Source organism: Anguilla anguilla, chromosome 9, assembly GCF_013347855.1.
Source record: "Anguilla anguilla isolate fAngAng1 chromosome 9, fAngAng1.pri, whole genome shotgun sequence".
NCBI lineage: Eukaryota > Metazoa > Chordata > Actinopteri > Anguilliformes > Anguillidae > Anguilla > Anguilla anguilla.
The window spans coordinates 22,507,284-22,533,932 of NC_049209.1; the positions used below are offsets into that span (position 1 = coordinate 22,507,284).

At 44.5% G+C, this 26,649-nt stretch overlaps 2 protein-coding genes and 1 long non-coding RNA gene across 4 annotated transcripts in view; 1 reads left to right on the forward strand and 2 right to left on the reverse strand.

Moving 5' to 3' along the window:
- The window catches only part of esama (endothelial cell adhesion molecule a), a 42,264-nt gene extending 41,275 nt beyond the window's left edge, over window positions 1–989 (reverse strand). Inside the window, exon 1 of one of the 2 annotated variants that reach the window (XM_035434914.1) lies at window positions 465–989. In XM_035434914.1, coding sequence (XP_035290805.1) covers window positions 465–531 — 67 coding nt within the window. In that variant the 5' untranslated portion in view covers window positions 532–989. The remainder of the gene's footprint in view (window positions 1–464) is intronic. The other variant, XM_035434915.1, reaches the window with a different exon arrangement.
- A 4,487-nt stretch (window positions 990–5,476) lies between these two features.
- Window positions 5,477–10,702, reverse strand: LOC118234956 (myb/SANT-like DNA-binding domain-containing protein 2). The gene is made up of 4 exons (XM_035431849.1): window positions 10,208–10,702; window positions 9,081–9,333; window positions 8,448–8,511; window positions 5,477–7,430 (listed from the first exon to the last, which is right to left on the reverse strand). Exons 1-4 carry the CDS (start codon window positions 10,646–10,648, stop codon window positions 6,518–6,520), a joined length of 1,671 nt encoding a protein of 556 aa, XP_035287740.1. The 5' UTR covers window positions 10,649–10,702; the 3' UTR covers window positions 5,477–6,517.
- A 12-nt stretch (window positions 10,703–10,714) lies between these two features.
- Window positions 10,715–26,203, forward strand: LOC118234957. Its single transcript, XR_004766761.1, has 3 exons — window positions 10,715–10,814; window positions 25,100–25,210; window positions 25,300–26,203. It is a non-coding gene; the product is annotated as an uncharacterized LOC118234957 (long non-coding RNA).
- Window positions 26,204–26,649: the final 446 nt, after the last annotated feature.

Genomic DNA, 26,649 nt, shown 5'->3' on the forward strand with positions numbered 1-26,649 from the left:
CGAACATTTGTTTTCGCTGGCAAACAATTCGAGTAATAACAAAAGTTATTACGCACCACAACCCACCTGTTCTTCTTAAGAAAATAACAAGTGCTTAAGGATAAAATCTCAACGAATAAAAAACAAACACTCTCGCCAATCTCGCTGTGTATACATGTATCATTTCCACATTGAATCGGGTAAAACTATTTTCCGTCGCGAAATACGCGTTGTTTCGCAATGTTTCTCTCTTTGGGACAACAATTTAAGAACAGATTCACCTCGATCCGAATAAAGAAGCTGTTGTTTCTTGGACAGTTATGCCAGATAAAAATAGACACCTTCCAATGCACAATAGCAAAGTGCGCCTTCAACAAATAAACAGAATACTTTGCTATTTGGACAATAAGCAATAATAATATTTAAAGAGAACAGTTTTCTAGAAAATCAATAAATACGCAAAAATAAAATGGTTCTTAACTTACCTGGAAATATCCATAGAAATGTCAGTGACAGCAAGGTACCAAGTTTCCTCGAAGTCGCGATCTCCATCGTCCAACATACGCTGTCTGTGTGCCACAACCCAAAAGTATACAATCCCTCAAGTATTCCCGTTATCTCTACGTAATTTGCCCGTGGCACAGTGGAACACGTCTCACAGTCACAAGCCTCCTATGGAACAGTCGAAGAGAATACACAATGGGAAATATTTGTCAGAGCAGAGCTAGTGAAATTGTGCGCGAGTTACAAATCATCTCTGGTTTGCCATCCGTCGCGCCAGGCTGCTACTGTCTGATTAACTGAGCGCCCAGGTTAACGCGCTGTACGCGTTCAAGAAGGGCAGAAAGCGTGAGACGTTCCTGGTAACGTGCGAGTTTCCCGCTGCACCGTCTTCCTTGCTGTCTGTTCTTGGACGCGGTTCGTTGAGACTTGCACTGCTACTGGATGATATTATGGAGCATTGTATGCCCACCTCGCCCGCACCTGTGCGTACGGACAACGCCCTCAGAGAAGATTGGGCACACCTCCCGTCGGAACTACAAGAGAAAGGAGACTTCCCCATATGCATACACTGGGAAAGATTGGTGTTAACTTTCGCAGGCAGTAACCATAGTCTAAAAAATAATAAAGAGAATACGATCGACTCCAATGGACCTGAACTTGAAAATACGTTGAATTCCATGACTTGTACGAACAGCAATGCTTTAAACATTTTCGAAACTATTTAACAAAAATAAAAAAAATTAAGTTGAACTCTAATGACAATGCAATTTTAAATGTAAAAGTTTACATTTAAATAAAAAAATGTAAATTGTCAGTTGTACTAGTTTACCTCAATTAAATGGAATTCAGTGAACACCAGAACAGATGTCTTTATCAATTAGTTTTATTTTGCCATTCAAAGTAATATTTTCTGCTACCTCATTTACAATTGATCCCAAAGGTGTTGAATGGGGTTGAGGTCAGAGCTCTTTGCTGACCAGTCCAGTTCTTCCACACCGTTCTTGACACAAAACCATATATATATATATAGCTAAAAATACACACAAATATACAAGACTTCAAACATCAAAGTTTGCCGACTATGAATTGGTAATAGGTAATAGCCCCTAGCCTGGAAACAGTGCTTTGAAATAGATTGATGCTCACAGTCATAGAAAGTAGCTACCAGGAATGAATCCCAGGTATTACTTCATGTGTGAAAATTCAAGCTTCTCTGATGTGAGTCTCGGATGAATCCACAATTTCTGTGTTTCTTTCCTTGGGGGGAGACTGTCTTGTCAGGACCAGTAAATGACAGAGATTAAAGCATTTTTGGATCCTAGACTGTGAAACACCAATTGTAGATTTGATATGCTTTTTTTGTTTGGAAAAAGGTCAAATTGATATATATGTATAACACCAGTTCCTCTTGTTAGAATGCAAAAAGGGAATTGCGCGCACATTCCAATAAACCAACCCCAAGCGCAGATGCATCTACTGTGAAACCCTCACTGTGCGATTGTCCACTCAAGTTTATGGCAGTCCTCCCTGTACTGTACAGAACTTCATGTTATGTTGGTCCTTTGCGTTTCTCAGATGGTTAATTCAAGCAAACAGTCAGGGCGGCTTGTCAGAGTGCAGTAGTACCTCCAGCACTTAGCTGCAGTGCTGAGCAGTGAGCGCAGACAAGCTCGGCCTCAGAGGTGAATACCTCTCGACTCCTGCTTCCCAGAGCCAGCCAGTTGCCATAGAAACAGCACTGAAGTTAATGCAGCAAGACTGCTCAATTATTAGAGGTGGATGGGCTAGCTTGTGTGATTAAATCTAGCTCAGTCTCATCACATAGACATAATGCTTTACAGTAGCTTATATTTATAAGTTTAGTTAGAAATTATGAGTTTCGACCATGGCCACGGTCTTCCATCACACAAAAACCCTGAAAAAGAGTTTAAAATGCAAAGTATTGCTGGTCATTTCAGAGACTCAAACTTTCAATACATACTGTGATGGTCCCTTGGTTCTTTCTGTTAATACTATTCCAATTTTTCTACCGTTGTGCTTTCTTGGATCATGATTTTGACCACAGTCTCAATATCATTTACTGTTTTCAGTGGTTTCTATTTGTTTTAAAAGACAATCAAGCCTTAAAGACGAGAAAGATTGTTGTAATTTTGAAGAGAAAGCTGTAATTATTTCCATAAGTACATATCCCCTTGAACTGCAGGTGGATATGTATAGCTATGTTGTATCTACCAAGCTAATATTAAGTAAGTACTATAACATACACTAGCTCTAAGATGTAAATTTCTGGTAGAATATCAGGTCCTTTCACATTTCATGTAACAGGCTTGCTGATATTTTGGGGTCCCCTTTATGCCAACAGGCAATTTGTAAGGTTTGCCAGAAAAGCCTTCATTGAGAACAACCAACAAACCTAAGTGCCATGGAGTTTTCTGTATTCTCTGGCACTTTGATTTGAATGGGTTGCTTTGGTCAGTTTTGCTTCCACTGGTCCTGAGGCTCTTGTTATGGTCAGTGAAATTATCAACTAACACAACATTTTAGCAAAAATCTGGCTGCCTCTGCCAAGAGGCTGAAACTTGGCCGTGAATGAATCTTCCAGCAAGACAATGACCCCAAACACATATCAAGATCTATGAAATGGCTACCACAAAATCAACATTTTACAATGGCCATCTTAGTCTCTGGACTTGCACCCAACGGAAAACTTGTAGTTTCAGTCGAAGAGGGTAGTCTATAAGTGCTGACTGAAGGATATCAAGGATCTTGGAAAGGATCTTCAGAGGAATGGTTGAAGATCCCTCCCAAAGCCTTCTCCAATCTCAGAAGACATTTGGGAAAAAGGCTCAGTGTCAGCTCCTGGCAAAATGAGGTCCTGAAATCAGGGCTGCCAATAATAGCAGCACAAATCTTTTTGTGAATAAAATTTCAATTTGAGGAATGTGTCATTTTCTTTAAATCCACTGACTGATTAATTATACATTTAATTATATTCCAGTTATCGGAAAAGTTGGGAAATGAAATTCGGTCAAAACCGGACACTTTTTGTACAGTTCTATCAATGGTGGCACAAAGATGTTTCCAATAGTGACCATAACAGTAGCAGAAGCAGTATTAGTGGGATGCACTTACTGTACATTACATAGCATAAAAGCATCTACCAAACAAATGCAATGTAATGTAATGGTAATTTTAGTAGCATCTTTGAGGTTTAATTATTAATTATCAGTAATAATCACGAATGTACTGTTTTTTTTTTTCCTATCCTATTTAAAATATTTTAAATCCAGCACTCAGTGTTACTCTTAAGGGCTACAGCCCATTGCAGACATTTTCACCCCACAGAACGCTGAGAAGCCACTTCCCCACACCTGCGATTCATGAGCAAAGCCGATATGCCGGGCTTTCTCACGGGGCCAGAATACTAAGTTAATAATTGAACGGCAAACTGTTGAATTTTTTATCCCCGCCATTTTAATATTTTCTGACTATTTGAGAGAAACAGAGGCTCGAGTCACACCATTTCAATAGTCCTACATTTATGCAAAATTGGTTTCTAAGGTTCAACAAATGCATATTCATTTACAGTGTCCCTTGGATATCTACACAGCAAGAGACATTGAATTTGAGTATTCCAAGTAAAGCTATACAGCAATAATAATATTTGTATGTTCTATATAATCCTATATATTGAAACTGTGTAAGCATATAATCTGGACATCAATTTGATGTGTGTACATGCTTCTCCAGAGTCTTCTATGACACGCAAATATTAGAAGTAATACCAACCCTCCTGTAATCTGTCCAAATGTGCTGTTTGAAGGATTTCCTATACAAGCCAACCATTTTACAACTACAACAAAGGCATGGAAGATGAATGAGCGTGTAATGAAGTATGCATATATTAATGAGAATGTAATATGTATTAACATATATAAATTATTAATTGTTCTTTTGGTTAATATTTCTTTATGTTGATAAAAAAGTCAAATAATATTTGTGTACAAATCAGAACCCATAACTTTATTTTTTTTTGACTGAGAAAAAAAAAAACAGTACTGTTGGTTTTCCAGTTGGTGCCAAGCTATTATACCCAAACTGGATAAGAAATCATAAAGTGATGGATGACTGAATTATTAATTGTGCCTAGAGGATGTTGAACATACCATGATGATACCAGACTGATATGGCCAACATTTTAGTTAGTTTATGTGGAACAAAACCACTTATTAGCAATAGATCTGACAGCGTAACATATATTGTGGATTCCTTTAGAAACTGAGAAGTTAAAATTTAATTTAAATTGATTTAACGATCAAAAAATGTACTCTGAGATAATATTTGTGTAGCACACCATCTATTGATATTCACAGGGCAGTTACAAAGAAACTTGATATTTGGATGTGAAACCTTTTGATAAATGATCATGTTCATTCCAATAAAACATTTTCCATTCTAGCCTTTTGTTCTATATCAATATTTTAACTAAATATATGGTGAAAACAGACCACAAACAGCAAACCAATACCCATAATGTGAATGTGCATTTTCCTATTAAGCGTTGCTTTTGCTTAGCTTTGTGGAACACTACTGCCATCTGGTGGCTAAGTACTATTATGTCTCCCTGTGAATCACTTGTACTTCAATGGGAAGACCTCCAAGCTGATCTAATATATCACACTGTATGTGTGACATCTCTGTCAGCCTGGGACAGAAGTGAAAGCAACAACCTATGCATGTGCTGGTCTCCATTTCTGGAAGATCAAGGTCCTCGTGTAAACTTACCATAAGACACATCTGTACCATATGCTGTATGTCTTGATTGCAAAAAAACTGAAGATAACTATTGAATTAGGAAGCTTGGATGGTCATGACTGAAATTAGTCTCCCTGCGAGCCACAAATGCGAGTTCAGGATATGTAGGAGCCCATAAATAAGTTTCATTTACGTGAAGCGCCACAGCACCCATTGAAGAAAACTGGGAGCAAATGAACACATCATCCTGTTTGTTTATTTTACAACTATAAGCCTCTTGATTACACATTCAGCTGTGCTTCTGTAAACATGACTCTCTCTGGCGTGTTATCTGGCATCCGTTACGAACTGGAAAACCTCATATGATGAAGAACTATTTAGTACCCGAGACCATGAACGTTTCATTATTTTTCTGTTCATTCCACAACACATTATGTTAATCACTAGAATGACCTCAACATTTAGCACCTTAATCTTTTTGCTGTAATTTTTGGTATGTAGTAAGTACAGAACACCTGCAGTTGGTCACCTGCATCAGACAGTATAATTTAATGGTAAAAATCTATTCAAATGTATCTGGAAAATCAAAGACAAATCATTGGTGTTTAGTGAATGGCAGATGAATGGACAGTGGCCTGTTTATTGTTTTACCAATAATGTAAACATACAAGAAGGTGATCTGGAAACCATAATACTAAAAGACACCCCGTGTTCACAAATTAAAAATAAAACTAATTACAACAAAAATAAAATATTTTTCTTCTTCTTCAAAAGACAAGTTTGGAAATGCTGGAATGCTTGACGACATCTATATATATATTCTTAAATATATTTATATATATATATTTATATATAGATAAAATTTATATTTAAATCATTATAGAATTCCCACAGGTCATTAAATGCTCACTTCTTCTCTCTGATTCCCAACTTCGCCTTACCTAGAGGTCTGATCTGGCACATCGGTTGAAGTCATACTTCAAAAACAAGGGCGATAAAAAGGCAGTTTTAAGATCAGCTGACAGCACCCTCCAGCTGCCCCCCCAACCCGATTAACACCCCCCCCCCCAACCAACCCCCGGCAGAGGTCCCGCCCCGGGTTTAGCATCCCGTCTGAGCGATACAGACGGACTCCCTGATAAGAGTGTAGCTGCAATAAGAAGGGGGCGGGGCGGTGGGGGGGTGGAAATAAAAACGTGTCCCGCGCCGCCGGGCCGCTAAGCGTCATTAGTCATTTCGCACGTGGCGTCGAGTCACTGGAAAAGACCAGAGGGGAGCATTACAACGTTTCCCTCTTGTTGAACTTTAAAGAGTAGCCGATGGCTATCTCTAGACATTCCACCAAGGAGCCGGCTGACAGGAAGTCCAGCTCCACCTCGATGAACTTGATGTAAATGGCCACGGGGGGCGAGCCCCCTTCCTTGGCCCGGACGCTGCAGTTCCCCAGCAGGAACTTGGTGACGGCGGACGGCTCGCCGCGGCTGTAGTACTTGCCCGAGCTCTGAAAGTGCTGGAACAGGCACTGCTGGAGGGTCCGTTCCTCCGCAATGCCCAGGTAGCAGTACGTCACTTTGGCCGAGGCCGCGTCCTCCTCCTCATCATCCTCGTCCTCCTCCTCCTCCTCCTCCTTCGCCGCCGGTTCCGACTGCGTCGGGCCGGGGTCGGGCTCGCTGGGCTCCGGCGACGAGGGCCCCTCCCCCCGGCCGGACGGGCCCGGGGCGGCCTCCACCTCCTCGTAGCCGATGGCGTAGAGGCCGTAGGTTTTGGGGATGCCGCCGGGCAGCAGGTACTGGGAGCCGTTGCTGCAGCCGGCGGCGCGGGACTGCGCCACGGGGATCCAGTCCACCTCCATGTGCAGCTCCAGGCAGCGCGCCTCGCTGATGGTGATGTCCAGGAACTTGTAGTAGACGTTCTTCCAGTTCATCTTCTGCACCTTGGTCATGATGACGCGGCCCTCGGCCTTCTCCGGGTTGAAGTACTCGCGCAGCCGCTTGCCCAGGGGCACCTGGGAGCTGATCTCGGCGTAGTGGTAGCGGATCTCCTCCCGCCAGCGCGTGTTGTAGCCCACGCCGAAGATGGCCAGCTTGTTGGAGAGGTGCAGGCGCGAGAAGTCCGTCCACGTCTGGAAGTGCTCCCACTTGACGTCCACCGACTCCAGGATGCGCACCACGTTCTGCATCACTTCCTGTTTCCTGTGGGGGAGAGGCAGAGAGAGAAAGAAAGAGTTATTCAGAGAGAGAGAGAGCGAGAGAAAGATAGAGATGTAGTAATAGGAACACCATTGCCACTGCTTGCACTTAACAAATGGACTGTTGTTTAAAAAAAAATGGTCTCATCATCATAAATATAAGATTTGTTTTTAAATACTCCCGTTTATCCTGGTCACTCTCTCCCTCTCTGTCTCTCTCCCTCTCCCCCCATCTCTCTAAGTGTGCTTACTCCGTTCAGACACACAACAAAGTGACGGGCTGAATGGAAACCTCCACAAACTGCTTTTCTTGTGATAAAACAAACATTGGCAACCCGTAATTAAGTGAGTGGTCAGAGAAGGATGAATGGAAAGGGGATCAATAAATAAAAGAGTAAAGGTGACTCAGGCCAAATGTCCAATGGAAGGATTTAATTGATGGCAACATGCGCAAAAGGGAAAGTTCATACATTGGGCCAGAGCCATTCTGAAGAGCAAATACACACCCAGCTCACTTGTGAATGATTCGCAAATCCAGATTAACTTTAAAATGAACACTTTCTGTTTAAGTTTCAGACCAGGAAAATTCAATATAACTTGAATTCACAGCAAATTGGAGCTATTAAGTTCTCTTGCCACATTCCACTGGTCTGAAACTGCGACTTCCCATTCGTGCTGTTTGCAGGGCGCCCTGGAAAAGTGTCTATGGAAAACGCAGTCGTTTCCAAAGCCAGCCACAAGCAACATATGGAGAACACAAAGCAGTTAAAGCAAAGGCAGGTACTGCATTTTGTGAGGTGTTTCCTTATTTAGTTGAGAGCACTTGCTGTTATACTGCACACATTTCAGGTGGACCAAAATGAAAAGCACCACGTACACTTCCAAGTGGTCGAAGGCCATTGATTGGTTCTTTTGCCTCGGTTGTGTGATTACATCACTGTTAGCAGTCTTGCACTCAGTTGCTAGTGAGCAGAGCCGCACAACCAGGTGTTTAAAAGTGCATTTATTAATTAGCACTTACTGCAGGTCATTTGACGATTCCTGTCGTATCTGCAGTACTCTGTTCTTTGGAGGCTGGATTTCCTCTGAAAAACACAAAAGCCACAGTTATCATTAGCAGCACTTTAAAAATGCCAGAAATATGTTATACGCATGCACACGATACATTCTCACAAACTTTTCTGAGCCTAGATCCAAAGTTATTTTAACCCTCAAACTGAGGAAGACCACTGGCCAAACATATGGAAGGGGACACCAGGACAAATGACGTTTGGTAAGTAAATGCATTCAACTGTTCATTTGTGCATTGTTTTTTAAAATCATAATTAAAAATGTACAGAAGGAAACCTGAGCTTGCCCAAAGAACTCTCCATTACTCTCGGCAAAAGGCTGACAGATCACAGGCATGAATTTAAAAAATAAATAAATTCAAACTAATTCAACGGTTCTCCAAAAAAAAAAAAACAGATGACCTTCAACAACTTGCATACTGGGCCATGGGGAGTGCATGCAATATATATACTACTGTGGCTGTTTTTTTTTTTTGTAGTTGATGCATCTATGGCACTCCAGGACTAGGGTGGCCTACCCCTGCTCTAGAGCTAGAACAGCAGCGTAGTGTCACGCAGGCCGACCCAGCCAGACCACTACCCACCAGCCTCCATGTCCCTCTCCGGAAAGGCCGACAGCTCCTGGTTGCACCAGTCTTCCTGCGAGTAGTCTTCCATCGTGCTGCCGTCGGACTCCATCTCCTGGTAGAGGCCGCTGCTGTTGATGAGGACGGGCTGGCAGGTCTGGGAATCCCACCCCCCCTGACCGAACACCTTCTCCAGCTGCTCGATGGAGTAGCTGCTCTTCCGTTTGCCTATGCCATGCTCCTTTACCCGGCTGTAGCATCGCCGCAGAGTCTGTCGCCAAACAGAGCGACAACACACAAGTCAGGCTGCCGCTGTGAACTCCTTCACCAGCATCAACCGACCACAAGACTTTACATCAGTCTGTCATTTGTTTCATTGCTTGCAAAAAATTAAACACGACATTGCAGATAAGAAGCTTTAGCCATTCATAGTTCCCAACTACTCCGCAAAGTTACAAACTTGAAGTATAATGCCAAGTACCAATGTAAACCACTGGATAACATCAAGAGCATCAGAGAAGACAAACCACTCAAAACATTTACCAGTCCATCAATATAAGTACTAGCAATAGTTGTAAATGTGGACCATTCACTAAATACACCTGACAAAATACAGTCAGTAAACTGTTGGTTGGCACCCATCTTTCAGACAACACACTAACTCAAGTAGCCCATACATTTAACATAACTAAATTGGCTAACGTAGTATAGATCTTTTAAGTATTAAATCGAGGCACACTAAGAATTATTAATCAAACGGAAAATCAAGATAGATAGACCGAATAAACTGTGAGCTGCGTTAGCGCTACCTAGCAAGCTAGTTCGTGACGTCCACAACTTCACCCGCGCAACTACAAAATTAACGTTACACGTAGAATGCAGACAGGAACAGAAGTAACGCTACTTACATTACACTAACGTAAACATAAATCTGGGTAAGTTACATCTGCCAAGAACACTAAATCCAAATAGCATCACTGTACTGGCAACAATTCAGTGCACACCATCCACTAACGATAGCTAGCACTAACCAGAAAGCTAGTTCGCCCGGTTGTTGTTAACCTTTTCACTAGCTAGGTTAAACGAACACTACTCTAACGTCAGCTACCTTTGCTGGCTAGCTAGTTGTGGTTGTGACTGTTTACCTTCATCCTCTCCCGGCATTGAGAAGGGGTCCTTTCATAGCCCAGCTCCGCTAAGGCTCTGGATACCCGTTCGTACATAGCTGGCCCCGGCGCCTTTCCAGAAAACACAGTCCCTGCAACCTCAAGCTGTTGCATCCGTGCTTCGGTTAGCCTTTCGTTGCCCCATACGGCAATCAAGGCATTTGTTTCGGACGGAGTCCACGACATGCCCCTGCAGGCGGTAAAGCTATTGGAAGCTGAGGCCGTTCCACTTCGGCCTGCGCCTCCAGAAACAGAGATACCTACGTTGAGTGGTGAAAAGCGATTGGGTGTAGACGGGTTGGAATGATATTGGTTGCTGTCGCTCAGATCCTCCGATTCTGGAGATGGAACTTCAGTTTTAGGGATCTTTAACGGCGTAGGTGTTTCGGTCGACTGATCAATGTTACTGGGCGCCGCCATCTTGGTTCTGTTGCTAAGGGGAGGGGGAGGGGCGTTGACCAGCTGACGTCTAATGTGGATCGGGTGCATTTCGGGATAGTGGCATACAGGCAATGAGGCGACAGCAGAGGGCAAAATCATTGGTGTTTGTAACAACAAACCTTGCACGTTGTCCGTGGTTGAAGCGGTAAGTGTTTGTACCATGGCCAAGCGGCGTATTGAAATTACATTCAGGTCAATTCTGCTCGGCACTCTTGTTCTGTTTTGTTTTTGAAATCCATTTAACAACTTTAACAAAAATGCTAGCTTTTTAAATTGCTCTAAATCAGTGGTTTTCAAAGTCGGCCCTAGGGACCCCTGCGCACGCTGCTTTTTGTTCGAAGCACAACTGCAATCCCACCGTTTTAACAAAATGTTAATTTGTCTTAATTACACTTTTCCTGTTTTGTGGGATTATTTTGCATAAACCGTATCATCCCAGCGATAGTTTTGGATGCCATAAATAATAAAAGTCCCACAACTGCTAATGATAACGAAGAGAAGTAATTTTGTTAACTCTTCAAATTAAAGACAGGCGAATCAACAGGCTTCTGGTTTGTGAAAGTGTGGACACATGCTACTAAAACTATCCATTTGGTTGATAATGAATGATTCGAAGACAAAGAAAATGATAACAAATGTTAACACAATGCAGGTTTTACTCGTTATCATTTGCAAAGCAATTATCAGCCATTTGATTCACCTCACTCTAGTCTGATCATCTTTGTCATCATTTGCAATTTAGCACTATGCGAATATGGGTTTTACATTCTTCATGGTATGCATAGCTATTTCTGACATAATGTGGCTAAAAATTGTAAATAATCCATGAAAAAAGGAAAAGTGAAATTAAGACAAATTAACAATTTGTTAAACTATGCATTTGTGGTTGGAACAAAAACCAGCATACGCATGGGTCCCCAGGATTTTGAAAACCACTGCTCTAGATCCAGTCAAGCCCAAACTGGGTCTCACAAACTGGCACAATAACAACAACTGGTTATCAGCTAACCTGTGCTTGCTCTCTGTACCAGGAGTTATCAGTGGAGTAGATTGACAGTCTACCACAGGCCTGCGTATGTCCAAGGGCAATGGCAGTTTGTATTCTGTCATTATGATCAGTGGAGGAGTCTTGTGTGCTGAGGTTTGATGGCCAGGGGCTGTCCATTTCACGCAACAGAAGGAAGTGACCAACAGCATTACAGCTGTTAGGAGGAAATACAGTCCCAAAAAGCTCACAAAGTACATAGCCTACAACACTGTGGTGAACAGAAAGACCTGGAGCCATAATGCACAGCCACAGTTATAGTGGTCTAAAATCAAGAATCAAAGGTAAAAGGCCATTTCTGTTCAGTTAGAGTGGGTGAGGCAGGACATTAAGGTCATGTAGTATACCACACTACGTGGAATAAAATGTTAATTAAAATCTGACAGAGTCAAATATGGATTTGTGTTATATCGGTTCTTTAGGGATAAAATGCAGTCTTCCAGAGTAAAATTTAGTCTCATAGTTAATTTAACACTCAATAATTTGCTGTGTGAATAGGGATATCTTGGCACTAGTGAATAGGAGCTGGGGAATACGCATCGCTCCCTGCAAGATTATGGCAGATTTTAAATCGGCTCCATGTACGTAATTACAGGGGTCGGTCAAGAAACAGGAGCTGCTGTGGCTCAGCTGTGGGGGCAAAGTGGCACTGCTTCACAGTGTTTGAGTTTGAGATGGTTGAAGGCTTTCTTGGCACGCCCAGAGCTGTGGTGTCTGCTGTACGAGGAGGTGGGGGTATGTATCAAAATCCACACGGGAGTATGTTCTTCTGTCTTGTTCCAGCATGGACCTCTTCTTCATATGTTAGGACAGGCTGCCAGAAACGTAACTTCCTTCACATTATCTGTTGCTTTTGTATATTTTTCCTTCTTTTTCCACCATCTCTTCTTGTCCTCCTCAACTTCTTTTGCAGCTTCTCCGTTCATATTTTGCTTTTACTTTAAGTTCTCCTGCATTTAGCTGAATTCATGAACTCGTTTTCAAAATTTCTTTCTCCTCAATTGTACACTTTGACTATCCTCTCTTTCATTGTTTTGCTTCTTTGAGTTTTTCTCACCTGTCTCTGTCCATCTTGCTTACTTCCTTCAGTATTTTTTCTCTCTTTCTGTTCATCTCCTACACAGGTATCTTTATCTTCCTACTCCTACCCCTTTTATATTCACCTTTTCCTTTCCCTCTCCATTTGAACAAGGAAGCAGAGGCTTGAGAGAGGCTGGAAAGCTTGACTGTGCTGCTCAATTTCTGGCTCAGGAAAACAGTTTCCTTTTTCAGAGGTATAGGCTAATGTTGAACTTGTTTAGCAACTGTCTGGCTTTGAAGTATTAGGAGTGTTTTGTTTACTGCATGCCTGTGTTGGTGTATGTTTATTTTAATAGCTAAAAGAAGTGAGCCGTTAGCTGATAGCCCTTAGCTGATATGACCACAGCAGTAAAACTGTGATAGTGGGCCTAATTGCGTTCATTGTCAGGGCCCCTGGTGAACAGCTGTGTTGAAAGGATAACTCCCTTGCTTTGTTCTTCTCTTAATTAGAGGTCCGGCCTTAATTAAAGGTCAGTTTGACACCGTACAGCTGCGTGGTGCAGATAGGCCTGCATGTTCTTCGCTCGTTTAAGTGGTCCTGGTGGAGCGGGAGATTCTCGGTGTCAAGGGCCCACTTTCCTTTTGGGCAGCCTTTCATTCGGAGCCTTCGGGGAGCGCGGCTCTTGATTTACACGCGGCCGGCTCGGCCAGCTGTCGGCCCAGCGCCGGTCAGTTTCCTCCTCTGCGGCCTGAGGTCGTGACCTGGCCGGAGGGGAAGAAGAGAGATGTCCTCGCCCTCTTTTCTCCCGTTTGGCACGGTTTTTGACATGTCCATACGTTAGGTGTCGGATGAAAGGTCAGTGAGCGGAAAGGTGGTGAACAACTTCACTTTTAATGACACTGGGCAGTGTCCTCCGGACAGTTATTGATGAAGGAGGACTGCAGACCCTGGAGAATAGTCTTTTATACCGTCACGCAAATCAAATCAAGGAATTGTTAATGACAGTTTGAATTATGATAAACAAAATTATACTTCTGCATATTTAGAGGCACTTGTTAGACATTGTTCAGACATAAGCATCTTGTAATTGCTGCAGTGTAGTATAATGGTTAAGACAGTGGCCTTATATAGGCTAATGGGTTGCAGGTTTGATTCCCAGGTAGGACCCTGCCATTGTACCCATGAGAGCAAGGCACTAAACCTGCATTGCTTCAGTATATATCCTGCTGTATAAACGGACACTATGTAGAAAATAAAATGCAATAGCTGTGTAAGTCACACTGGATAAGAGTATCTGCTGAATGCCTATCATGTAAATGTAATGTAATGTGTGTAACCTATCTGCTTCTTATTTTTATGCTTGATTTATTTTGTCTTATTTATGTATATATTAAGCATTTGCCAGACTGTATTGGCTATTATGCTGGATCCATGGACCCTTGAGGTGGTATGTAATTTCATGCAGTTTTGCTTTATTAGGTACAAAAATGTAAAGTTTGCCTTCAAATTCAAATAAGCACATCTTCCAGTGTCATGGAACTGTATAATGATGACATCGTGGAGACAGAATAATTCCCCTTAAATTGGACGGCTTCATGTCTCATGGCAAATAAATAAGTAATCTTCGCATATGATATTATAATCCCTGAATGCAAATTAGGACAAAATACCAGGATCTGTTTTAATGTATGTTCTATTTGAACAGGATCCATTATACCCCATGGAAATGCACAGACATTACTGGGATTAATGTGGGGCAAACTGTGTTTGTATTGGTGCAGTATAAAAACCTGATGTATCCTCGTTATGACAACTCTTTGATTCCAAAGCAAAGCCCACACCTATGCTTTTGCACTGGCTGTGGTTTTCAAAATGGCTGTATTCATTGTCAGTGCTTTTATCATTGTAAATGCAGAATTCATATTGCTTCACTGGCGTGTGTGCCACCAGTGATTTCTGAAGCCTCAGGAGGGTGATAATTGACAGAGATTTGGTGGAAATTTCTTACCAAGTAATCCCTTTTTTTAGTATTTTAATAATTAGGTAGATTTAGGCTAATAGTACTGTGAAGGAATCAGCTTGGAAATGTCAGCGTGCTGCTGGAAAGATTTCCACAGTGTACCAGTCCAAACCCTTCACTGTCTTTTTTTCCCCGCTCTGAAAAAGGCAATTAAAAAAAATAAATGGCTTGGTTTTGATTTGCATAATGACTAAATTGACACAGATTTTCAGTTTTATTTATCAAAACATAAACAAAAAAAGTCCTTTCTATTCACAGCCAATTATGGGAAATTGTGATCTGGGCACGTGCGAGGGAGACATTTGAAAAGCGCCTTGGCTTGCGTCGTGCACGGACCGCGAGCAATTTTCTGCGCCGTTCGCGCCAGGCTGACGACGGGGCCACGCGATTCGTTGCGACCCCACCCCGCCAGCCCGCCGATGCATCCGCGTGCATACGCTGGCACCGAGGGCAGCGTCAGCGGCATCCTGGGGCCAGTGTCCCCGAATGGCACGCTAGCCTTTCTCACACAAATGTGACCCTGCTTTCTGTCATACTGCACTTTGCCCAATGACGCTTAAACTGAAATTCGAACAAATGGAAAAGGGAAAATATCTGAAGAAATGGGTTAAATGCTGATTGAGCACATTTCTTTGCACTTGCTCTTACGGTACACAACTTCAGACGGGTGTTTCCCCCACAGTAGCCGTGTGGATGGAACAGTGCGTGAGAGCTGTTGGCGTTAGCTGCTGTTTGCACACACACACACTCCACTTCAGCTTCCTCCCATAGCGCTGGGCTGTGCCTGCTCCATCAGATCATTATCACGGCATTGCGAATGAACGCCGGGCTCGCTCGGCGGCAGTAATTTGCGGAGCACCTGCAACGCGCCCATTTGGGGCTGAGTGCACTTTTAGATGGAGCACCTCTGAGCCTCCGTCCGGTCTGTGTGCTTTCAGAGACGGCTAATGCCACTTCACAAAAACACAAACACAAAACCACACACGCTCAAACCGTTACCTACACAACAGCGCCACACTTTGTGTAGTTTTGTAGCTGTGCGCACGGCACAATCTTAGATAGTTTGTTTGATAGAGTCTGTCTTACTCTGATGGCATGTATTTTTATCCTGTTTTTACCACGGTATAGTCCACTGTGCAGTGTTTTGATTATAAACATAAGTTAGGCTACTTGATTGGCCAGACAATGCTTTAGATGGCGCGATATAGTCTGCCATGTTTGCCGAAATTCTAGTCATCAGCATGGGAAATTGATGTCTTAGTCCTGGGGAGAAGATAAGAGAATAGCACATCACACTTTTCTCAGAGAAAACAATCTTGCAGATTGAGCGCTGTCAAGGTTCTGTCTTCCTCGGAGGGGGCCGGCTGATTTAAGCCTCAGGAGTGCGCCGGGTGCGGCGAATGAATACGTAAACAGCTAAATTAGACCGGCACCTCGCGGGAGATAAATTCCTACTCCGAGCCGGCTTTGGCCAATTAGACGGGGCCACCGTGCCGAATTCTCCCACATCTCTTCAAACAATGGACCCCCTGCCCGCTCGCCCCGGCCACGGCGGGAGGCTCGGCATATCCATACTGTCCCAGGGAGCGCTTACCTTACCGCCCTCCCAGCTGAGTCCCCGTCTCCCGGCCCCGGGGGACCCCCCGCACGCCCCCGTTAACCTCCCCCGAGCGACGGAGGACCAGGTGCCGTCCCGCAGTCAGACGGCGAGGTAATTCGCCGCCGCCCCCCGAAACACACGCGGCCCCCTCATCTGCGGTCCCCCGCGGGGGGGCCGCATCTTTACATTAAACACTGTCTCATTAGCCGGGCGCGGGCGGGGCCGGGGCCCCTAATGAGAGCCGCTGTAATGACTCAGAACATCTGATCTCGGCGCTAATGACGACGGTCGGGTACCCGGGTCAGGGCCAGAGCCGCCCCGCGCCCACGGGTCCGCCGGTGGCGAGAGAGTCCCAGGTTCAAGGGTTTCGCCGGCGTTTGGGTCTCCGGCGCCAGCTTTGAGGATTCGGGCCTGCGGAAGAAGCATAATTGACTTTCCTTTCAGTATTCAAGATTGTGCGTCTGAGGAATACTCCACACTGGGGAGCAGAGCTCATGGAAACATTGCCTTTTTGAGTTAGTGTGCTGGGCTGCATGTTGTATCCGTTAGGCACCTGGACTCAAACCCCAGACGTTTCCGGTTTGAAACTGTGAGGGACAGTTCTGTGTTCAGTGCTCTTCTGCTCTCTTATGTGTGACTGTATGTAATGTAAATTTCCCGGCTATGAAACTTAATGTATTTTAGTTTAGTTATTGTTTGTTTACATTTATATATGAGATGCCCGGTCATTAGTATATTCTAAATTCGGAAGGTTGTTTATATAACCATGTTACAGTGTGTTTAATGATGGAGCCGAGTGGCATTGTGAATCTGTCGTAGACAACTTTTCATTAACGTCTCATTAACGTAACATTAGGCAGGAGTTAATAGGCTGCAATGTAATTACAAAGCTGCCAGAGAGCAATTCATTTTCACTCTGCATTAAGTCCAAAATAAAACAGAGGCTTTGTTGTGAAAAATAATAGATGGACTTACAGTCCGACAAAGAATATTTATTAATGAAACAATTGATTACTCTTTGTCAGAAATCCCCTGATGACAAATGTTCAATTTTAAGATGTCTAAATAACCTAAAGGCCATTTGAAAGTGAATATGGTGTTACTCATCAATTCATGTAACTTCTGCATACATTAATTTCCACAACATACTTAAATAAGTACTTAATATAATAAAACTTAAACTTAAATAGTTAAAATACCATGTAGAGTACAGAAACAATATAGTGAACAACACACAAAATATCCATTGTGTTTTTGACTGAAAAACTATACGTATCTGTTTTTCCTAAGCATTAGTGAAAATTTGCATGTCTGGATGTTTGCCTATAAACAGAGGAAACGCAGTGGTTCATATTTCACAGAAACACAGAAGTCTTCGGACAAAGTCTGGATGCTGCATCCAATGGTGACATAAAAGATTTGGTGAACCATTGTTGGCAAATAAATTTATCTGAATCAATGCAATAGACTAGATTATTATGACAACATAAAATTTATTGCCTTGTTTAAAATTTCCTGCTCTCTCGATGCTCTTTGTTGGGTGTTTAAGCTTATTTACATGCACACAGTGCACAAGTGCAATCACAGCACACTATCTGGATATACTACTCAGAAATAACAGTGAATAATCTAGTACATTTTGATAAAGATTAAAATAATTTACTTATGTGGCAACTCTTTCTCATATTTTTAGTGACCCCTTACAATTTAATGCACTCAGCAAGAGATCCTTGTGCCACAACCGGAGACAGAGAAAGAGAAATAAATGTAATGAGGAATCCATAATTCCCATTCCTTTGATGCATGGGCCCACTTAAGAGATTCAACGCCCATCCTCCTCCTCCCCCCCCAACCCTCACCCGCCCCAATTGATGCGCTGTGTGAAGGCTGATGCCTGAGTGATGAACTGGCCACTTCATTACGTGGGTGGCTGGAGGTCCCGGGGCAGCCCGGCCTCGGCCCCTGCGGACCCAGGTGCGGGACAGCTGGGCCCCGGGCCCCCGGACTGGGAAAAGCCCCTGACCCGCCCGATGTCCAGAACTCAATACGCCATTACCTCCCCTCCTGGGACAGCTGGACTGACCACCGCCCCCTTTCTCCTGGTAGCCTGGAAAAGAGCAGAGGATGAGGGGGACATCATTTCCTGTGGCACTTCCACCCCTAATTAGCATGTGACCTAATTGTAATGGATAGCACGTTTTCTTTGAAATTAAATAGAAATGTACATTTTCTTTGTCCCGCTGTTTTCCTTCTAATTAAGATTTGTCGTGAAGTACAATGCTTCAGAGGGAGAAGATGATTTCCATGTTGGATAGAGATAGAGGTCTTTCGGTCAAGTTCTCTTGACAGTTGGACGCCTTTTGTTTGACATGCACTTCTACTTTTTATTATTTATTTATTTTATAATACCCAAATTTCTAAAGACTTTTGAATGATGTGTGTTCCAGGCAACATCGACACATCGGACCATTTTTGATCGGTTAATGAAAAAAGGATTTTATGGTCCGTTAATCGAAAAGAGATTTAAGCTTGCCTAAACTTTCAGTGCCAATATAACATATGAATATAGTCCGCTAGTTAGTTCTTATCAAAACCTTTTAGCGTAGGTAAATGGATATGAATAGACCACACTGACTTTATTAAAATGAATTAAATGATTTTTAGGAGACTAATAAGAACTAATGAAAGAATCTCTGGTGCACACACATCGCACACCTCAGACCAGTGGTCAAGTCCCTTCACTCAGAATATAATTCAGGAGTTGAGAGGAAGCTTATTTAATTACAATTCAATTCCTTTTTTAAATTCTTGGGAGGTGGGGGAGGGCACACTTCTTTAGTGTCTGAAGCCTATGAAATTGACTAGAACAGGCCATTTTAAACACTATCTCACTGAATGGTGGAATTATAATTCATTGTGGACGCCTTTCAACTTTCCTGTAATGAGCCTGCTTCATGTGTGAACACAGGCCTAGCTGCTGTCTCTTCACTTTGTGTGGAAGTGATTGATAATGGTAATAAAGACCAGAGCAGCTCCACGTTGTGCTAATTCCAGGCCAAGCCTTATCTACGCCTGCCTGGCATCCACCTTGAATTTGGTGCTGGGACTTTGGAAACTGCATCAAAATGATCGCTTTTGACAGTGAATTGTTTTAGACCGTAGTGCCATGCTGATTGTGTGATCGCCTGGCCGGAAGGGAGCAAAGTTTTCCACAACAAAATGGCTGGTTTGGATTTAGGTGTGTGACGGCCATTGGACTGAGGTCCCTGGTCAGTGTAACAGAAGTTGCATTGTGCGGGGTTTCATTGAGTCCTAAGCAATGAATCACGCGTATTTGTCACCGTAAGCTCTCCCTGTCAGGTCGGGTCTGTCCGCATCCTCTGGGGTTTCGGGCTCTTTGTGTTCGGGGTGAAATTCGGCGCCCTGACATTTTGGGGGTGAGGTGAAGGGCCGTAACCCCGGCGTCAGCGCTTTAAGGGTGCAGGGCAGATGGTCAGCAGCTTCTCTCTGCGGCCCGCAGAGCTGTGAGATCCGGACAGACTCCGTGGATGTCCGTGTCCTTCACCTGACCGTGACGAAGAAACGCGCGCGCCGAGGTCCATTTCACCTGCGCGGCGAGACGGGGGCGTCGCCGCGTCGGTCACGTTTTAGACTGGAGCGTTTCAGCGGCGCCGTCTCGACCGCAGGAAATCCCCATCCTGGCACCCTGACGGAGACGCAGGAGAGCGCGCGTCCAGCTAATAGAGTCCACTCTGACAACCGACTGGACTGTACGGGACAGGGAGGCCTCCCCGGACATCTCAATCCCCCCCCCCCCGCCCCTCGGCTGGGTCGCGACCCCTCTGGCCGAAGGACTGCAGCTCTCAAGCTGGCACAGAGGGACACGGGGCGGACTGCACGGGAGCGTGACAGAGATTGACAGAGAGGGAGATAGAGCGAGAGAGAGAGAAAAGGAGTGAAACGTGGGTCAGGGAAGTACCCCGCTGTGACTCTAATTAAAAGAGGCTGGGGAGAGGGAGGATGGTTTAGACACACAGCGGGGCTGGCGGCTCCGCCTCCCTTTGATTAACGGTGCGGGGTAATTCCCCGGAATATGGCGCACGTGCGCCCTGGACTCTGGGGGGGGGGGGGAGGGATTGGTTTGGGTGGTGGGGTGGGGGGGGAGGGGGCAGTACCTCCCACCGAACATCACTTCAGAGAGGCGGCGAGGTCCACCTCCGGCAGCCCGGCAGCACGGGGAGCAGGTGCCGTGGACGGGTCTGTGCAGAGAGCCTCCTCGCAGGGCTGGTTTTCTCCCCGTGTGGAGTGGGGCTGTAATCCTCTCGGTGATTGTGCGCAGCGTCAGGCAGGCCCGACGCCGCCGCGCTGCTTCTGAAGGGCTTTACCTCCGCTGCGTGGAGGGAAGAAAGAAAAAACAGGTCAGGGACTGCTCGTTTCCTGGCCCGGTCACTTGTTTCAGTTTGCAATCCACCCATCCTCTTAATATGAAATGAAATATGCAAATTATGATTGCTTCAAGGTTTCTGAGTTGATTTGCTTCCAATATTCAAATGCGGCGCAGCCGCAAATTGACGGTTGGCTCTCTGGGTCTCTCGGCGCCAAACAGCTGTGCACAGACTGCGGAGACAGAGGAGAGCTGTGCAGGAGACAGTGTGTGCATCTGTGCACTCACCACAACTCTAATGGCTTCTGTGCAAGGAGTCAAATCAACATTCTTTACATATTTAAGTGGTATGTAAAGGTCCAGATGGATGATGTGTAAATATTTAAAGTTATTAGTATGCCACTGTGTAACGCTTGATTGCAGGAGATAGCTCAAGGAGAGGAGAGGAGAGGAGAGAGGGCTCAAACTGTGGTCTCCCCTTCAGGTCCAGTGCCTTCACTGCCCGCTGGGTGTCTTTTAGATAAAATCAGATAGTGACCTGCATCCCAGCTGCTTTATTCATTTTATTATGTCGTGTGTGTGTGTGTGTGTGTGTGTGTGTGTGTGTGTGTGTGTGTGTGTGTGTGTGTGTGTGTGTGTGTGTGTGTGTGTGTGTGTGTGTGTGTGTGTGTGTGTGTGTGTGTGTGTGTGTGTGTGTGTGTGTGTGTGTGTGTGTGTGTGTGTGTGTGTGTGTGTGTGTATGTATCTGTGTGTTTGTGTGTGCTTGTGTCTGTGTTTGTGTGTGCGCATGTGGCTGAGAGTGTGTGTGTGTGTGTGTGTGTGTGTGTGTGTGTGTGCGCGCGCATGCATGTGTCTGAGAGAGATTGTGTGTGCGTGCCTGTGTGTGTGCGCGTGTGTGTGTGTATGAGACAAAGGCAGGAGTGATGGCTGTGCATTAGATTTGGAGATTGGGAAGAGATGAGAGATGGATTGAGCAGTCATGCACTAAACCAATGATGCAAAGCCATATTAGTCTTCTTTGGACCTGTCAGTCAGTCAGTCAGTCAGTCTCCCCATCTTTCTGTGATTTCACTTTTCTCTTGGAGTTCCTTGTGCTTCCTGGCCAGTCTCTGAGTATGTGGTCTGAGGGTGAAGGGGTTGAGGTTGGAATTTGGTCCTGCTATCCCATATCAGAAGCAAAGCATAGTATTGTATAGTATCATAGTATCTTATTTCTGCTCAGCCTCTCGCCTAATGCACACTGGGATAGGATCCAGCACCCCCTCCCCCCCCCCCCTTGTGACCCTGACCAGGATAAGCGGGTATAGGTAATGGATGGATGGATGGATGATATTTATGCTCAGATTTTAGACTCAAAACAAAAGGAATACCGTTTCTGACATGAAAATATACAGGGTATGTTTCAGCAGTTGATTTTCCCAGTTTTATGCTGGTCGGATTTTTTGCATATGTATTTTTTCGATTGATCTAATTATGCAGTGTGTTATGTTCTGTAATATAGTCCACATATTTATAAACTGTAGCAATAGATGAATGTTCTTTTTCAGGGCATATTACCACCTTTAGTTCTAACTCATTCATCTATTTCGTAAATTACGTGTGTGTAACTGTAAATGGGTCGAGGGTGCAGATTGTCTCCAGTCCAGATAGCTGCTCTCCTATCTTTAAGTTTGTTACGCACATTGCGCTTCACACGCCGGGGTCCTGTGCTGGATTTTGGGGTGCCATCCCTCTGTCGCTGTGCCGTCAGTGCTGGCATGTCCCCCCCATTTGCGCTGGGCCGTCATTACCTCCTCTTAAAGCGCGGTGCGTGGGGGGGGAGACGGCCCCTTTGTTAGGGGGGGACCCCCAGATGATGCCCGAGCCCGTCGTACATCAGGCTGTCACCGCTGGCGCTCGGCAACCCCATGCATATTCAAGGGGGCCCCTCCGGCCCCCCAAAGCCGAATAAAACGCGCCCCCGGTAAGGAAATGCCGTATTCGCCCAACGCGGTTTTTTTGCCCCATATTAAAATTGGCTAATAAAGAATATAAAGATGTCCCGTGGTAATGTCTCCCTGGAGACGGAAAGGGTAATTAAAGGTCTTTCTCTTTATGTGGGCCGCAGTCTCTCACGGCCAGCACGGACACGTTAACGCATGAATTATTTCACGTTTGTCCGTAAACTCTGTTAAGATCGTGCCTGTTAAAAAAGCCCACGTATTTAAGAAGTAAGTATGCGTATTGGAATAGTCCTTACCAGAACCTAATGCCACTCTTCTACTATCTTTACAGGGTCATAGTTCATGAAATTCATGACATTTGGTGAGTTGAGGCATATTATTTCAGTATTTCTTAACATGGTTTACCTCAGGAGAACTTCTTATACTTAGTTCAGTTTGTGTTGATTATTGATCTTAGTTGAAGCTACTTTCTCCGTGTGTTAAAACGTGGTCCTGGCCCTATCTATTGTTTCAGTCTGTGATTGACAGTTGTACTGTATGTAAAAACAGCAGACCAGAGAAAGGAGTCCCATAAAACCAGTACATGGCACGTCCCTCTCGATACAAAGTACTATCAGTTGTGCTCCGTTTTTCATAGTTTAACAGCCTAAGATTGCAAATACAGTAGCTGTTTTTCAAGGGTATTCCAGGTGCTGCAGTTTGGTCCAAAAAAAGTTAGAATAGCCATAAAATTTGTGTGTCACCATTACTGACATGCAGTTACGTGCTTATCTGAATGGGAGGTACAGTCTTCTAGTATACCACTAAACACAGTATAAATTATCTCCTTCGGCATTCAGCTTGAAATTGGAGATGTCACGCTCAGAGACGGGATAGATACCCTTAGATATTTAGCTCTGATTACGACTGCGTGTGCTGTATCTGCTTTGCTATTTTCATTCAGTATATGTTTCTTTGCAGCTAGTGTGTCCTTGTAGTTAATGTGTTCATGAACCAGTTTGCCTGTACTGTACTTTGTTTCCAGAATGAATAAAAATGTGAGCACACTTCTTTACCCTGCTTTGAGGGTTGATTAAGCATCAAATCGTGACACAGGCGTCATAATGAGCTCAATGAAATGATCTTGCACCTAATTAGAAAGGCTTCCTTATTGTTCGCGGACGTGTGAGTGAGTTAGCGGCGTGTTTTGGGCGGGGTGCGCGGGGTCCTTCGGGGGCATGTGACAGGGGGAGTAAGAGGCGTCTTGTCCTGCTCTTTGTGCTGTAATCAGCCTGTCAGACACCCCCCTGTGTGTGTGTGTGTGTGTGTGTGTACGTACACACATGCCTGGCAGCAGTGCACCTCGCTCTGCCCCTGCCATTACCCCGACAGGGTTCTCATTGTAAAATGCACAATACCGTTGTCAAACCGCATTAGCACAAATGGGACAACCATATTCCCTCTAAACAAGCAATATTGCGCCCCAGCATGCCGCCTGCGCTGAATAACTTTTTCCCCCCATCATGCCCTGGGTTCATCCTCAGGCCATTTAAGTGGCCCACACATGTCCACTGCTACTACACACATAGTCACACTTGATAGTATCAGGGCCAAATCGGTATTGGCTAATAGCTTAATATGACCTTGCCGCTATCGCTGTTTGCTAAGATTATGGCTGATGGTTTTCTCCAAAAGTAGCCTAATCATTGCCATCCGAGCCTCTTTTATTTGTCATTTATTTTTAATTAATCACATTTACCAGCCAAGCTCACAAGCAAAGCTATACAGTCTTAGAAGCTCTGTAGACTCATGCTCTATGCTTAAGAATAATTAAGAATAAGTAAGTACATTCAAATATTTTGTTATGCATGCAAAATTTGTTTCCTTCATATGGTGAGGTCTCTGCTCACTTTCCCTGTGACTGTGGACCGGAGAGGCATTGGGATTGGCCAACATGGCCTGGCAAATGCTGGATATTGATATTGGCCCAGAAAATTGCAACATCTCAGTAAGACTAAGATGCCCATGACTCACCAGCATGATGTCACTTCCCATGAGGTCTTGAAACATCTGTGTGTTGATGATGCTGTAGTAACTTTTTAGACAGCTCACTGGTTTGTACCCCGATTACACTACCAAGAATCATTGATCTGTGGAGAGTGAGTTGTGTAGACACAAAACATTTTGAAATGAGTGTACTTCAAGATGTATTTCCTCCTCCCAAAAGTAACCGTGAACACAGAAGAGTTACTATTCTTAAAAATAGCAAATGTTGACAGTTGTATCAAAATATACATATCTTTGAACATTCATTTATCCTTAAAACATCCTGGAAATGTCATGGAGGAGATACTGTACATTTGATCTGAATAGGAAGCCTGCACTACAAAATGGGAGAAGTCATTCACATTAAACAAATTTGCTTTGTCTTAAACCAGAAATGAACCCAGAAGACTGTGACTGCACCTAGTGCTCCCAGAGACGGCAGTTCATCTATGAACGGGTCATGGCGTGGCGTGCCCTCCTGTGCTGAAATACGTCAAATTAAGGTAAGGGACTCCTGGACAGTTAGCGACTCCGGCGCCATCGGCTTTGTGTTGTTAATGAGCACCCGGCCTGTTCATTTTCCCCTGGCCAGACATCCAGTAAACCAGGCGGGCCTCAGACCTGCAGACTGAGAGCAGGGGCGGGAGGAAAGTGTCATGACTGGCCTGTCATTTCCTGAGTGCGGTTATACCAGGACGGCGGGCCCGGGGAGTAAGCGGCTCGGCGTGGCGGACGCCCGCCGGGGCCGATGGCGGGTTTCGGCATTAACCGCGCCGGGGCCAGCGGGGGTGACGGGCCCCGACCGACCGGCCTCTTCATTCATCCGGCCAATAAAAAGCAGGCGCCCGCCTTTTCCCTGCTAATTGCCGCATAACTCCGTCTCGCGGGGACGTCGGGGGAGGTGGCGGGAGGTCGGCCGCCTTTTGAAGGGCTTTTGTTGAGCCGGGCCTTCTGCAGTATCCCCGAGGAGCCCCAAGCTGAGAAATGGCCCTCGTACCCAGGAAACGGGACAGGAAGTTGTGCTCTCCTAGTAAAACTGGCCCTCTCATTTTGGCTCCAAGTACGACCCTCATTTTACTCATTATTTTCGGAGCCTCTCCCTTGGGCTTCATCGCATCCGCAATAGCTAAAGCTCATGGGGATAGAGAAGGGCTGTGCGTTGTCATAGGCAAAACTGATGAACTTAATGTCTTCTTAATCCAATCGTTGCAGAGGATTTATATTGTCTAACATTAAATTTTCACATTTAAACTGCCTAGAGTATAATTTTTTGGAGCCTCTTCAGAGAATAACTTGAGTGATGGTTTAATCATTTCTGTGGGGCTTTCCGCTAAGATTTTATTTAAGTTTTTTAAGTGCGTTTTACTGCAAAACATAGGGTAAGTACGTCTTAACTGCCTGCCAATGAACACTCACAAAGCTGTTTCACATTTCAAACAACTTTTGGTTGTTGATGAAAAGTTTTTTTTGGAGCTGTTATAAAAGATGAAATTTAACTGTAGTCGCTTATTTCACTCTTTGTTGCGGTGCGTTATTATTTAAAGTGGTATGTGTATATTTCGAAACTCAAATGCAAACAGAAATAAATGGCCCCACGCCCCCAACCGTGCCCCCACCCGTGCACCTAAAATGAAATCAGGTGTTGACAATATCTGCGCTATGACTTGTAATTTCCACTGGTCTCATCACCTGAGACGTGGCTAACTGAGCGCAGCGCAAGCATTTGCGATCGGGGGCAAAATATTTATCAAAATAAATTTAGAGGGATAGGAGCGTGGTCCCCTTATTGAGCCGCCTGCTAATTATTCCCAAGGCCCTCCAGCTTCAATAAGGCAACACAAAAGAGTATAAAAGAACAATTTGGGCTGCCCCAGCTGTGAATGCCCGGCCTATCAGACAGACAATGGCCACGGCTCCGCCACAGTAATTCAGCGTGTGATCG